Source organism: Monodelphis domestica, chromosome 4 (genome assembly GCF_027887165.1).
Source record: "Monodelphis domestica isolate mMonDom1 chromosome 4, mMonDom1.pri, whole genome shotgun sequence".
Lineage (NCBI taxonomy): Eukaryota > Metazoa > Chordata > Mammalia > Didelphimorphia > Didelphidae > Monodelphis > Monodelphis domestica.
Window position 1 is genome coordinate 179,706,420 of NC_077230.1, and position 13,690 is coordinate 179,720,109.

General features: G+C 34.2%; 1 protein-coding gene across 1 annotated transcript in view; it reads left to right on the forward strand.

Annotated features, from left to right (window-relative positions):
* The window catches only part of BBS5 (Bardet-Biedl syndrome 5), a 30,058-nt gene extending 16,410 nt beyond the window's left edge, over nucleotides 1-13,648 (forward strand). Inside the window, exons 7-12 of the mRNA XM_001367579.5 lie at nucleotides 1,676-1,771; nucleotides 4,101-4,163; nucleotides 6,666-6,800; nucleotides 8,773-8,856; nucleotides 11,419-11,442; nucleotides 11,582-13,648. Of these exons, the coding sequence (XP_001367616.1) occupies nucleotides 1,676-1,771; nucleotides 4,101-4,163; nucleotides 6,666-6,800; nucleotides 8,773-8,856; nucleotides 11,419-11,442; nucleotides 11,582-11,683 (504 nt within the window). The 3' untranslated portion in view covers nucleotides 11,684-13,648. The remainder of the gene's footprint in view (nucleotides 1-1,675; nucleotides 1,772-4,100; nucleotides 4,164-6,665; nucleotides 6,801-8,772; nucleotides 8,857-11,418; nucleotides 11,443-11,581) is intronic.
* Nucleotides 13,649-13,690: the final 42 nt, after the last annotated feature.

The following is a 13,690-nucleotide window of genomic DNA, read 5'->3' on the forward strand; positions in this document are numbered from 1 at the left end:
CTTTTGGGGGGGCGTACCTTTTGATTTGAGTCCAGAAGGAGGGTTCCCCGCTTCTGTCCTGTTGTTCAGATTAAATTTCGGTGTCCTAGGAGCATTCAGTCTGTATCAGTAAGGAAGGGTCTTCCACGAGGTCTGAACTTTTGCTGCTTGCTAAGCTGCCATCTTGACTCCGCCCCTCTTTATTATTCTTGAATCTGTATATATGATACCCTGTAGAATGTAAGATTCCTTGAAGTCAGAAACATTTTGGTTTTTCTCTTTGTATCTCTTTTACCTCACACAATACTTTGGTACATGGTAGTAAATAGTAGATGCTTAATAAATATTTCTCAAATTAAGTTGAATTTTAACAAAACAAAACTGTTTTTGCTTTGTTTTAGCAAGTCTTTAGGAGGAACACAAATATTTTTCTAAGTGAGAGATAAAGAAAAAATATATAACGTTCTTTTTTAAGTATTCCTAGGACAGCTAAATGACTTAGTGTATAGAGAGCCAGGCCTGGGAATGGGAAAAACTAGGTTCCGGTTTGGCACAGACACTTCCTAGCAATGTGACTCTGGGCAAGTCACTTAACCCCAATTGTATAACCCTTATCACTCAAAGGGTTTAAAAATTAATTACTTATTTTTAAAAAGAAGTCTAATACCAAAATGGATTATAATAATGACTTCAGGCTAATTGTATTGTCAAGGTTGAAAATAATCTGATTCTGGGGAGCTGTGCTATGTGTCTCATATCCTTTTTATATATTTTTATAAATCTGGTCATTCAAAAGAGGCCTCTTTGGTTGCTGGGTAGTTTTGAAATTTGAAATGTTATACCCAATCATGAATTATCACATACATTTTCTATTTTTTGAAAGACAATGTATAGAGTCTTTGTGTTATAAATGATTCCATTTAAGATTTGGAATCAGGAAAGCCTGGGTTCAAATCTTGACTCCCAGCTTTATTAGCAAGGTGATGATGGACAAGTCACTTAAATGTTATGAGCATCAATTTCCTCATTTGTAAAGTGGGGATAATAATACCTGCAGAACCTTATCTCACTGAGTCATTATGGGGTATATAAAGTACAAATTTTAAAGTGCTATACAAATATTTATGTTTAAGCACTGGGTTACTTTTTATTTGCTTTTAAGATTTTTAGACTATCAAACTAGAGAAATTTAGAATTAAGTTTTTGACTAGTCATGGTTACCTGGAACAGAGCTTTATGCTCTAGTTTATGGTGGTAAGAGCCATAAAGTATTCCTGGTGGACCTTGAGAAGTTATTATTATTATATATTTGTCCTTTACCTTGCCATATTCTTTATACCCTCACCTTCTGTCTTAGAATCAATATTAAGTAGCCATTCAAAGACAGAAGAATAGTAAGGGCTAAGTAATCGGGACTAAGTGACTTGCCTAGGGTCACACAGCAAGGAAGTGTCTGAGGGAAGATTTGAACCCAGGCCCTTCTGACACCAGGCTTGGTGCTCTCTACACTGTGTTACCTAGCTGCTCTGCCATAACTGTTCTAACATCCTAACACTCAAGTAAGAAAGTTGTGATGTTGCTGACTTATAAAGTTTAATTTAGGCATTGTTTGCAGAAATAATTACCATAATTCCAAATTTTTTCAATAATAGAACAGCCTATGGATATTAATCCTTATCTTAAATTATTTTTATAGGGAAATCTGGGAACCTTTTTTATTACTAATGTGAGAATTGTTTGGCATGCAAATATGAATGACAATTTCAATGTCAGCATACCATATCTGCAAATTGTAAGTATGCACATTTTGGTGGCCCTATTTTAATATATCTTAAAAATGAATTGTTTTCATTTAGCCTTTTTGCAAATACTAATATATAATTATAAAATCCAAAAAGAATTTTGATTTGTTTTAGACTAGTTCACCATTTTCTTTTTATTTGTTAAAGTAATAGCAGTTTTTATTTCAGAATGCCTAGTTAATTATGATAAAAATGATCATGATTTGCTTTTTCAACATGGGAAAAAATTCTAATGCATACATAAGATAGTATGCCATTATCAGTTAGCATTCTAGGAAAAGAAGAGTACATTGGAATTTTCAAATAACCCTATTTACCATGAAGAGAAATTATAAAGTGGGCCTTTCTTAGATGTCTTGTAAGATATTTAGGTTATCCAAGATATCCCCACAATTTCCTTATAAAGGAATATAAAACAGGTCAGGGACAAAATTGCCCAAATCTAGAACTTCAGTTCTGGAAAAGGAAAAATATTGCAGAGAGACTTCAAATCCCAAGAAGCCATAATCAGGATCATACTTTTAGCAGCTACCACTGTTAAAGAGAAGAGAATTTAGACTATAATATCCCAAGAAGTAAAAGATCTAGGCTTATCACCAAGTTATCAAAGAAAAAAATAGCCTGCTCTTTGATTTAGGTACAATTCTGGCAGAAACAATTTTATTTAATAGTAATATAATATCCAAGCATTTTCTGACTTGGGGAAAGACAGACAAACTGACAGTTCCCTCATGCCCTCTGACATACTTCTCTGCACCAAGAAAATTTTAGTTGACATTTATAGGAATTTTGAACAAAGGAAGTTCACAGTATGTTAAAAAACAGCTTGGTGCTAATATCTCAGAAGATGATTGACAAACAAAAACACCATCCTGTTCTTTTTTTGGACAACTTCCTACAAGGAATCAGTGAGACCCCACTCAGAGATGATATCAACAGGCTTTCTCGATGGAGAAGAGTAGGTCTTAGCCCAAATAGCTTCTGGGGAAGAAAAATTGGAGACTACCCTTAGAAGGATAATGAATTCTGGTAAGGGAAGGACAATAGTATTATTTGCCTAAGAAAGTTCTTAACTTTTTGCCCTACCCAGTTTCCTAAAAGTTTAGAAGGGATTTTAGCCTGAATATTATTTCTTAATGTTTTCCATTTTATTAAAAGGGAGGTTTGCAATACTTCCATACCTGACAAAACTGAGCATAGAAAAAGTATGGTGGGGGAGAAGAGAGTAGCACTGGAGTGGGCTTCTAATGAAATAATGGACTTCTCTTCATTCCTGATACAGGCTAGAAGTGAGTAAAGGCATTGTAATACAAACCCAGGAGTCAAAACCAACATAACATAATAAATTAAAAACCAGCAAGTAGAAGAAACTAAAAAGAATATAAAGTGTTTACATTATATTGGAGGCGATAATACAAGTGTTTCTTCAGAGCCCTAATCATCAGGGATTATAAAGTATGATGGAGCTCGGAAGGATTTTATTATGGTTTGATTATCTTAAAAGAAGAAAAGAAAAAGGAATTCACTAGGGAAAAAAGGAGGAAGAAACGTTGGAAGAGAAGGGTGAGGAAGGAGTTGAGGGAACTTGAACCTCATTTTCACCTGAACTAATCAGAGTAAGAGAGTTGGAGAGAAAAATGCATTTATTAAGACCTTACTCTCTGCTATGCACTGTGCTAGGTTGGGAAACAAAAGAAAGCAACATGGTCTCCCTCCCAGTTACCAATATTCATTGGCTTTAGGTCTCCTATCTAGAGCCATTTATAAATCTCATACTACATGACCATTCTTTACCTATTTGAAGTATAACATTCTTCAGATTATGAAAAACTAGTTCAGTAAGTAGGGAAGAGGAAGAAAATATCCATTTTGACCACTTCTGCCAAAGAAGCCACACACACACACACACACACACACACACACACACACACACACACACACACACACACAAAATGGCCTTTGAGTGCTAATAGATTCCTGGACCCTAATTTACTTTTAAATGATAATTTACATGATGCAGAGCTCTATTTTTAGGAAACTACATTTTTTTAGCTGATACTTTTTACAGACTTTCTTAGTTCGAAAAGATTGTTTCATCATTGATATTAGTGTGTTTATTAATTTCCAAAATGGGATCATATAGGGAGAAATGTTTTTATCTGTTAGATGTTGGTTGTCTTTGTCATGCTGTATTGATTGTACTTATAATTTACCATGAAAAAATGGAATTGTAGAGTTAAAAGCTTAATAGTCTAAATGTTAAATGGTCATCACCAAATAATTAAAATGCATTTTTTCCTTTTTCAATTTTATAACTAGCGTTCTATAAAGATCAGAGATTCAAAGTTTGGTTTAGCACTTGTTATAGAGAGTTCTCAACAGGTAAGATATTTAATTTTTTATCACTGTATTTAATAAGTATAAGATCTTTGTGACAGTCTAGATCTGAGAGTTTTTTTTTTTTAAATTTTATTTAATTAATATGATTTAGAATTTTTTTCCATGGTTACAAGAATCATGTTCTTTCCCTCCCCTCCCCTTGCCCCCTTCCCATATCTGACATGCAATTCCACTGGGTTTAACGTTTGTCATTGATCAAGACCCATTTCCATATTATTTATATTTGGGTGATTTTTTAGAGTCTACTTTTCCAGTCATAGCTCCAACAACCCATGTGATCAAGCAGTTGTTTTTCTTCTGTGTTTATTTTCCCACAGTTCTTCCTCTGAATGTGGATAGAGTTCTTTCTCATATGTCCCTCCAAATACTTCTGGATCATTGCATTGCTACTAGTAGAGAAGTCCATTAAATTTTATCTTACCACAGTGTATCAGTCTCTGTTTACAATGTTTTCCTGGTTCTGCTCCTTTCACTCTCTATCAATTCCTGGAGGTCATTCCAGTTCCCATGGAATTCCTCCATTTCATTATTCCTTTGGGCACAATAGTATTCCATCACCAACATATACCACAATTTGTTCAGCCATTCCCCAATTGAAGGGCTTCACCTCATTTTTCAATATTGTGCCACCACAAACAGTGCAGCTATGAATATTCTTGTACAAGTCTTTTTCCTTATTATCTCTTTGGAGTACAAACCCAGCAGTGCCATGGCTAGATCAAAGGGCAGATAGTCTTTTAGTGCCCTTTGGGCATAGTTCCAAATTGCCTTCCAGAATGGTTGGATCAATTCACAACTCCACCAGCAATGCATTAATGTCCCAATTTTGCCACATCCCCTCCAGCATTCATTACTTTCCTTTGCTTTCATGTTAGCCAATCTGCTAGGTGTGAGGTTATACCTCAGAGTTGTTTTGATTTGCATTTCTCTGATTATAAGATATTTAGAACATTTTTATGTGCTTATTAATAATTTTGATTTCTTTGACTGAAAATTTCCTATTCATGTCCCTTGCCCATTTATCAATTGGGGAATGCCTTGATTTTTTGTACAATTGATTTTGTTCCTTATAGATTTGAGTAATTAGACCTTTGTCAGAGGTTTTTGTTATAAAGATTGTTTCCTTTTTTGTTTTTGTTGCTTCCCTTCTAATTTTGATTGCATTGGTTTTGTTTGTGCAAAACCTTTTTAATTTATTATAATCAAAATTATTTATTTTGCATTTTATAATTTTTTTCTAACTCTTGCTTGGTTTTAAAGTCTTTCCTTTCCCAAAGATCTGACAAGTATACTATTCTATGTTCACCTAATTTACTTATAGTTTCCTTTATGTTCAAGTCAGACACCCATTCTGAGTTTATTTTGGTGTAGGGTATGAGATATTGATCCAAACCCAATCTCTCCCAAACTGTTTTCCAATTTTCCCAGCAGTTTTTGTCAAATAGTGGATTTTTGTCCCAAAAGCTGGGATCTTTAGGTTTATCATAGACTGTCTTACTGAGGTCACTTACCCCAAGTCTATTCCACTAATCCTCCCTTCTGTCTCTTAATCAGTACCATATGGTTTTGATGATCACTGCTTTATAGTACAGTTTAAGATCTGGTACTGCTAGGCCACCTTCCTTTGCATTTTTTTTTTCATTATTTCCCTTGATATTCTTGTAGATCTGAGAGTTTTTTAATAATACAACATGATACTAGTCAATAATGGGGAACACAAGGAAAAGAGTATCTATGTGTATGAACTTACATAGGAAGACTGAATCTTATTTAGATGTCCCCCCCCAAAAAAAAACAATAATACTTGTTAGATTAGGAAAATGTTATGTGGGTAGAACTTTTTTGTTAGGTGTCATTTAAAAGGATGCTTTATTATCTCTCAATGTACACATCTTTATACTTAGTAAGTACCAGATACTGTGCTAAGTGCTGAGAATACAAACAAATAAAAACAGTCTCAATCCTCCAAGAGTTTGACAATATATATTGGGGGGGGGGGGAACTGGGAGGGGGAGGGGGATGATATTCACATGGAGGCTATTCACGTGGCTTGTCTCAGAGATGACCAGAGTAGTGGGCCCAAGTCCAAAAAAAGCAAAAAGTAAACCTTACCCATCAGAATACAGAGTCCTAGGTGGGGGTTTGAGTGCTGGGGTGGGGAAGAGGAAGAGAAAGCCAGAGTACAGGTGGCCTGATATGGAGTCTGTTCTTTGGAGATAAAGAATAAAGAGTATTAGAGTTTCTATTACAAAAAAAGAATAATATGGGAATATTATGGGAATAGGTTTTGAGTGATAATACATGTATAACCCAGTGGAATTGCCTGTCAGCTCCAGGAGGGAGAGGGAGAGAACATGAATCATGAAACCATGGAAAAATATTTTTAAATAAAATTATATTTTTACAAAGAATATTAGAGTTTTATAATTTCTTATGTGATAGAAATATTTCTTCAGGTTCTTTTTAAATGATTATTTCTTATAGAGTGGAGGATATGTTCTTGGTTTCAAAATAGATCCTGTAGAGAAACTACAGGAGTCTGTAAAGGAAATAAATTCACTTCACAGAGTCTATTCTGCCAGTCCTATATTTGGAGTGGATTATGAAATGGAAGAAAAGGTAATCTCTTAAACTTATTAAATAAATAATTTGCCATGTTATTTTATAAGGTTATTATAGTTAAATTCATAGAACACATCAAGAACATAACATACAAAAATTTTATTTTGACACAGTTTTAAATGATTAACAATTCATTGATTGTATCTGCCTAGAACTTCTCTTCCTCTACCTCTAGGACATGCATCTAGCCCAACACTCTGATTCTTTTATCTCTGCTATCTATATCCTAAGCAAAAACCTCTCCCTCACTTTGACCTCTTCCTGTACTATCATTGCTATCCAACTCAATCATACTCCATCCCAACCCCAACTATGGTCTACCCATACTTCACCCTAGTCTCTTCCATTATGCCTGATGGAAGGCCAGTTCTATTGTGGGATAATGTCCAATATAGTCTTTTCTGTGGGCACCCACTCTACTAGCTTATTTTAACTGAAAATTGGCTCTTACTCCACAGGCCTCTCCAATGAAGGCCATTTCTTTTGACAATTTCCTTGTATTACTACTGTAAGAGAAGCTTCAAATATCACCTCTTGGTGAACAAGTCTCAAATCTTTATCTCTGTCTTTGATTATTCACCTGGCATCATTCCCCCATTTCTAATTACCTATAGTACTTTTCCACTCACATCTCAAAACATGTCTAAAACCAGATTTTTCCTCTTCCTGATTCCAGACTAGCTCCTCCTAGTTTCTTTATTTCTGTTCATTGTACCACCATTCTCCTAGTTACTTATATGTATGACCTCACTGTCCTCTCTTCCTCATTTCTTACCTCCATTCAGTCACCAAGACTTATTAGTTCTTTCTTTACATACCTCTCAAATCTATACCTTCCCTTTTATTCCTATTGTCATCCCTGATGTCAGGCCTTATTTCCCACATTTGGACTCTTGTAATAATAGTCTGATCTCCTTATAAAGTTTTCCCCCTATCTAGGCCCATCTAACATTAATTCCACATTATTCCTAAACACTACTTTGTTCATATCATTTCTCTATTTTAAAACGGTCATTAATTCTCCCCTTTCCATTAAATAAAGTCCAAAACCCATAGCCTGACACTTAAGTCCTAGAAAGTATAGCTCCAACTTGCTTTTCTAACCTGACATAGTGCAAATCAGTCACATGAATCTTCAAGTCCAACAAAACCCTAAAAAAATGTATCACTTGCCATTTTCAAAGCAAAATTTGATAGTCTTTATCTTGGCCCATGCCATTCTTCCACTGGAAAACACACTGCCCAATCTTTACCTCTCAAGAGTCATTTCAGGCACAGTTTTGTTTAGCCTTGTGACCATCTGACATGATTGCTACCCTTCCACTATGGCATTTAGTACTTACTTTTCCTTATATGATACTTTTTTGTTTATTGCCTGTTCTCTTACAATTATTTCTATACAATTCTAATCTCCGCTATTAGATTTTAAATTCCTCTAAGGCAGGGACTATATCCCACACTGTCATGCACATCAATCAGAAGTACTCAACAATACATTTTGAATTAAATTATAAATAATAATTGCTCTTTGCTTTAAAATTCATTCAATAGATATTTATCAAGCACATAGTATGGCACCAGAAAACTGGGATATGAAAAAAAGTGATCACATAAATATATTTACTATTTTCTTTTAGGTTTCTCTAGATGTAATATTTGCAGCATGTGTAATATTTGCCTGCTAAAACTGTTTGATGTTGACCTAAATTATCTTTGAAATCTAAATTTCAATTGAAACTATTGTAAATTATTCATTTTAAGAACCAAATTGATTTTCAGTTGAAAATTATTGTGTAATAGAGGAATGTAGCTCAAATAGATTTTTGTAAAACAATAGTAGTTGTCATTGAAGAAAACTCCCTAATCACATTTTCCTAATGAAAGTTGGTAAGGTTTTATTACAACTTTGATATATTTTATCAGCCTACTTTTCTGTGCATTCTAATTTACAAAGTATCTTGATTTACAGCCTCAACCTCTTGAAGATCTGACAGTTGAACAAATTCAAGATGATGTGGAAATAGATTCTGATGAACACACTGATGCTTTTGTCGTAAGCATTCTCAAAGATATCCATTGAATTGCTATAATTTTTTCACCTTTGTGGTTTAATTAATTAAATAAAATATGAATCAATCAAATATCCTAGAACTTAGGACATTTGAAAACACAGCTATCTTGTACACACAATTTTTAAGCATAGGATCAAAAGATATATGTATTGTTTTCTAGTCTAAGGATATTTTGGTTTTTCAAATGGAAGTAGTTATTCAGATGATTTCAGACAAGTAAAAAGTTTCTTCATGCTTTGGACTATTAGAAGATGTTAAAGAATTTAAGTTTATTCTAAAATTATATATTTCATTATCTCCCATTCTCAGAGCCATTCTCCACAAAACCAAACTATAACAACACATTGTTTTCTCTGTAAATTCTTTCTCTGGTGAATTAAAAACCTTGGTAGAGAATAATTCTTCTTATTTCTTTTGATTCTATTAATGTAGGAGGCATATTCTAATTGGAGATGGAGTATATGTTGTTTTCTAACTGATATTGTTTGGTCAAAAAAAGTGAGAAATTTTTCCTTTGTTTTACTTCTACAAGTGAACTCCAAACACTGCTCAAGTTGAATACCTAAGGAGAGGAGGTAGTTTTTTAAAAAATTAACTTGAGGGAGCAACTAGGTAGATCAGGAGTTAAGGAAACAGGCCTGGAGAGAGGAAATCCTGAGTTCAAATTTGGCCTAAGAAATATCTTAGGTGTGTCACCCTGAGGCAACTCACTTAACCCCTGTTGCCTAGCTCTTACCAGTCTTCTGCCTAAGAAGTAGAGCAGAAAAGTTTTGAAGCAGAAATATAAAAAGTGTAATATAGGGATTAAAAGGGGAATAAGGATGATGGAGACAGAGGGGAGAAGGGGTTTAAAGGGTGAAGAGATTGTTCTTCCCCTCTCTTCCCTTTGGGGGGTGATAGCCAAGTCCTGTCTCCTTGAGAGAGGGAGTATGTCTCCTCAGAGAATGTTTCTGGGAGATGGAGACAGGAGACTAGAGGGGGAAGCCTTTGTAAGATGACACTATGCCCCCCCTTGAGGTCCAACCTATTCTTGAGAGGCAAGATGATTCTTATGCCTCTGTTTTCCTCAGGGACGCCAATTGTCAGTCCCCTTCAGAATCTTAGGGCTGCCAAGAAGAGATGTCTATTCCTTGGGTCTGACAGTTTTAGATCATTGGGATCCAGAGATTAACCCCCCCTTTTTGGGGAGAGGTGTGACCCTCCCCAAATCTCCAATCCCCTTTACTATTGTTAGAAACTGGCCCAAACCTAAATCTAGAGTAACAGATGATTTATTTGGGTTCAAACAGGGACGGAGTGATAAGGGTATCAAGCAGGTAAATGGGTGAACAGGAAACCCTACAACTTGTCCCCTCTGGCAAATCAGCCCTCCAAAGTCTAAGGGATCAAGGCTGAGAAGCCTTGAACCCTCTTTTTGTCAGCTGCCTGTTGGTCCCTACTCCTAGGCTAACTGTTAGGAGTCCAGGGACAGGTAAGGGAGAGAGAGATAGAGAAGGAGATCCTTGAAAGGGATCTCTGTGAATGGCTGTCTTCAAAGTCCCAGTCCACATAATGCACTGATGGCTTTTGATTGGTTATTGAGAGATGGGTGAGAGGTATCCAGGAGTTCAAAAAAAGACAGTTGATCTCCAAAGAGACAGGCTTCTTCCTAACCTAGGAGATCTATCTCTCCCCTTAGGCTCCCAGCTGGAAGTGAGTAGCTGGTTGGACCTCCCAGCTTCATATTCTCTCTTGGAATTTTCAGTTTTTTCTCCTTGCTCCTCCCTCACTCTCTCTTCAGCTAGTCTGTCATAGACTGCTCTCTGCTCAAAGTGAACCATCTCTCCTCCTCAAAAGTCTAGAATCATTTTGATTTGTTATCATGTTTCCATGCCAAACCACACACAGAGAAAATATTTTCTGATGGATCATATTAATGATTTTTGCCAACTGCTTTAAGTTACTCATTTTATCTTTTTTTAAGAAAATAGTACTAATAATAGTTAATTCAGCATGTCAAAGATCCATATTTGGATATATATTTCTTCCAGACTAACACAAATTACAGCCCTATCTGAGTAGATGATTTAATGAGTTGCTGTGACTAAAAAATTCCTCAATTAGTGATCAGCCACCTCTCTGGTGATGAAGCTTTCTAAACTTCATTAGTCAGGTCCTTGGAAGACAGATAGTATTGATGATCATCCAGCCCATACTTGATGTCTTTCTGACCTGGAAAGACCTCTAAGAGTTGTCACGACATTGACACAGCCTTTGAAAACCTAAACCTAAAGGAGGCACTGGAGTAGGACCTTTATGTTGTAGTAATTATATCATATATTTAGTGTTTAAAGCTTACAGAAGAATTATTTTATTGCTTATATACAATATTAACATCAATTAGATGAATTCTCTTATGACAGTTTTTAAGAAAACATTTTATAGGGAAAAAAATGTAAAATTCATTCTGTTATAGAATCATTCTGAAAATTAGTACTTAGTCAATTGACTGCATTGATAATCTTTTAGCTATGTGGAATTTAATAGATTCCTTTTTCTTATAGGCTTATTTTGCTGATGGCAACAAGGTATGGTTGTTTACCTTATTATCAAAATTACATTTTTAGTATTTCATTAATTTAATTTAGTATTTACAAACTTATGTGGAATCTTTTGTTTATTCCTCTTTCTCACCAACGCGCTTTGCTCATCTTAACTGACAAAAAGCAACAAGATCGTGAACCCGTATTTTCAGAAGAACTGGGACTTGCAATAGAAAAATTGAAGGATGGATTTACCCTGCAGGGACTTTGGGAAGTAATGAGTTGATCTTGATTTGAGCTGAGTTTCTATTTAAAGATACTTTAAGATTGAAGATGCTAGTGGTCTGGTATAACATAGAGAATAGTCATATGTCAAATAATAACTTTAAGGAATTTAAGAAAAAATGCATTTATCTAAAATGTTATTGCCAGTTGCCTTATTTATCCAAAAATTGTAACAGAATTTCATTTAGTTTGTTGAATATATAAACTGTACATAGCATTTTAATCTTGTACATTAATGATTTTGCTGTCATAAAATGACTGTATATGATTGTGTTTAATAAAGAGTACTTGTATAGCACTTTTTAATGTTTTGCAAATATTATTTAGGAGAATAAGACAGGAAGTCTGAGTCAGAGATGAACTTTTCTGAACTTAGGTAGGGTAAGAAAAATGTGCTATAATGGAAAGAGTGTTAGCTTTGGGTGAGAAGTATCTGGATTTGAATCTCTACTTACTACCTACCATGACCAAATCCCTTTAGTTGCTGGGATCTTATTTTCCTTATCTGCAAAAGGACTGTGTTATGCAGATCTCTATTGTCCTTTCCAACTAGAGATACTATGAATCAGAAGATTAGAGCTTTCAACAAGTTTAATTGTGTTGCTACACAGTTTCAAGTATAAGGCTCTTTAATATTAATTATTACTATCTTTACTCCCTAACTTGGGCTCTTTTATTTTTAAGAAAAGCAAATTTTAAAATTACATAATGATATATAGCCAAGTCCTGTCTCCTTGAGAGAAGGAGTATGTCTCCTCAGAGAATGTTTCTGGGAAATGGAGGATAAGAGACTAGAGGGGGAAGCCTTTACTTGAAATTTTGAGTACTGGTTAGGACATTTTCTCAATAGATATTTGTTTAATGCTTTGTTGAAATAAAATATTTGTTTTACCATTTTATTGCTACAGTCATTCCCTAACATTTTCCTTGTTTTTTACTATGGTTTATAGGATAACTTTCAATTCCCAGTTAGTTGTACATTTAATGAGAAGCTTGTGCTAAGTACTATTACTGTACTCAAGCTTAACAGAGAGTTAAGAAAACAATTTATGTTCAGAATTTTTAAATTTATTAGGAAATAGTATCAGTTTTAAGAGAGGTACCATTATGAAAAATTGCCTATAACTTTTTAAAAAAATAAATTCAGTAATATCTTTTCTCTGTTACAATGTAAAAAAGTAATGTCAACTTAATCATTGAATTATATTTGTTATATGTCATGCATGAAAAAGCTACTCTAAAAATTGCTTAGTTTTAAGGTCTAGTCTGAAATGGATCACATCATAGGATTTTCATCTGACTCATTAAGATCTTTCAAATATTAGGTGTTAGCATGACTCAAGAAATGACTCATTTATTGTTTAAAGGGAGGGGGGAGCAGCTGTTATATGTTTTCTAGTGAGATAAAATCTTCAGTAGTGTCTATAAATGGATGAGTTGATGAACTTTACTTTCAGCTGTTATTTTAGCAGCTGGCAGCTCTATGGACTTCATTATGATGTAAAATGTAAGAAAACAGTTATCAAACTTTAGATTTAGTGGTTTGTAGTATGTACAAATTCAAATAGAATTTGAAATTACAGTATATGTAAAGCAAAACCAATTTCAGAAAATCTTGAAAATGCAGTACAAATAGAAATAGTTAAAACATTTCCACAATAACTGTAAATTGAGCTCTGCTATTTAAAATAGTTTTACCTTAGAAAAAATTTTAAGTTGAATCATTTATAATCTAATAAATTTTCCCAAAACTGTTGTTTGCTTTAGAAAAATGACTTTCAAATTGTATTTTTGATCATGACTATATTCTGTACAATCTTCAAATGAATATAAAGTTTCTATAATGACTATGGATGAAATGCTTTTTATCTTTTTAACTTCTTACAAAAACATTTTCAATATTTGTAAACTATTTGATTACCCTTATTTATAAATATTCCATGTAAATAAAAGGTAATTCAGAATATCATAGGAGAAAGGAGACCAGTGATTTCTGTGCATCATTTGG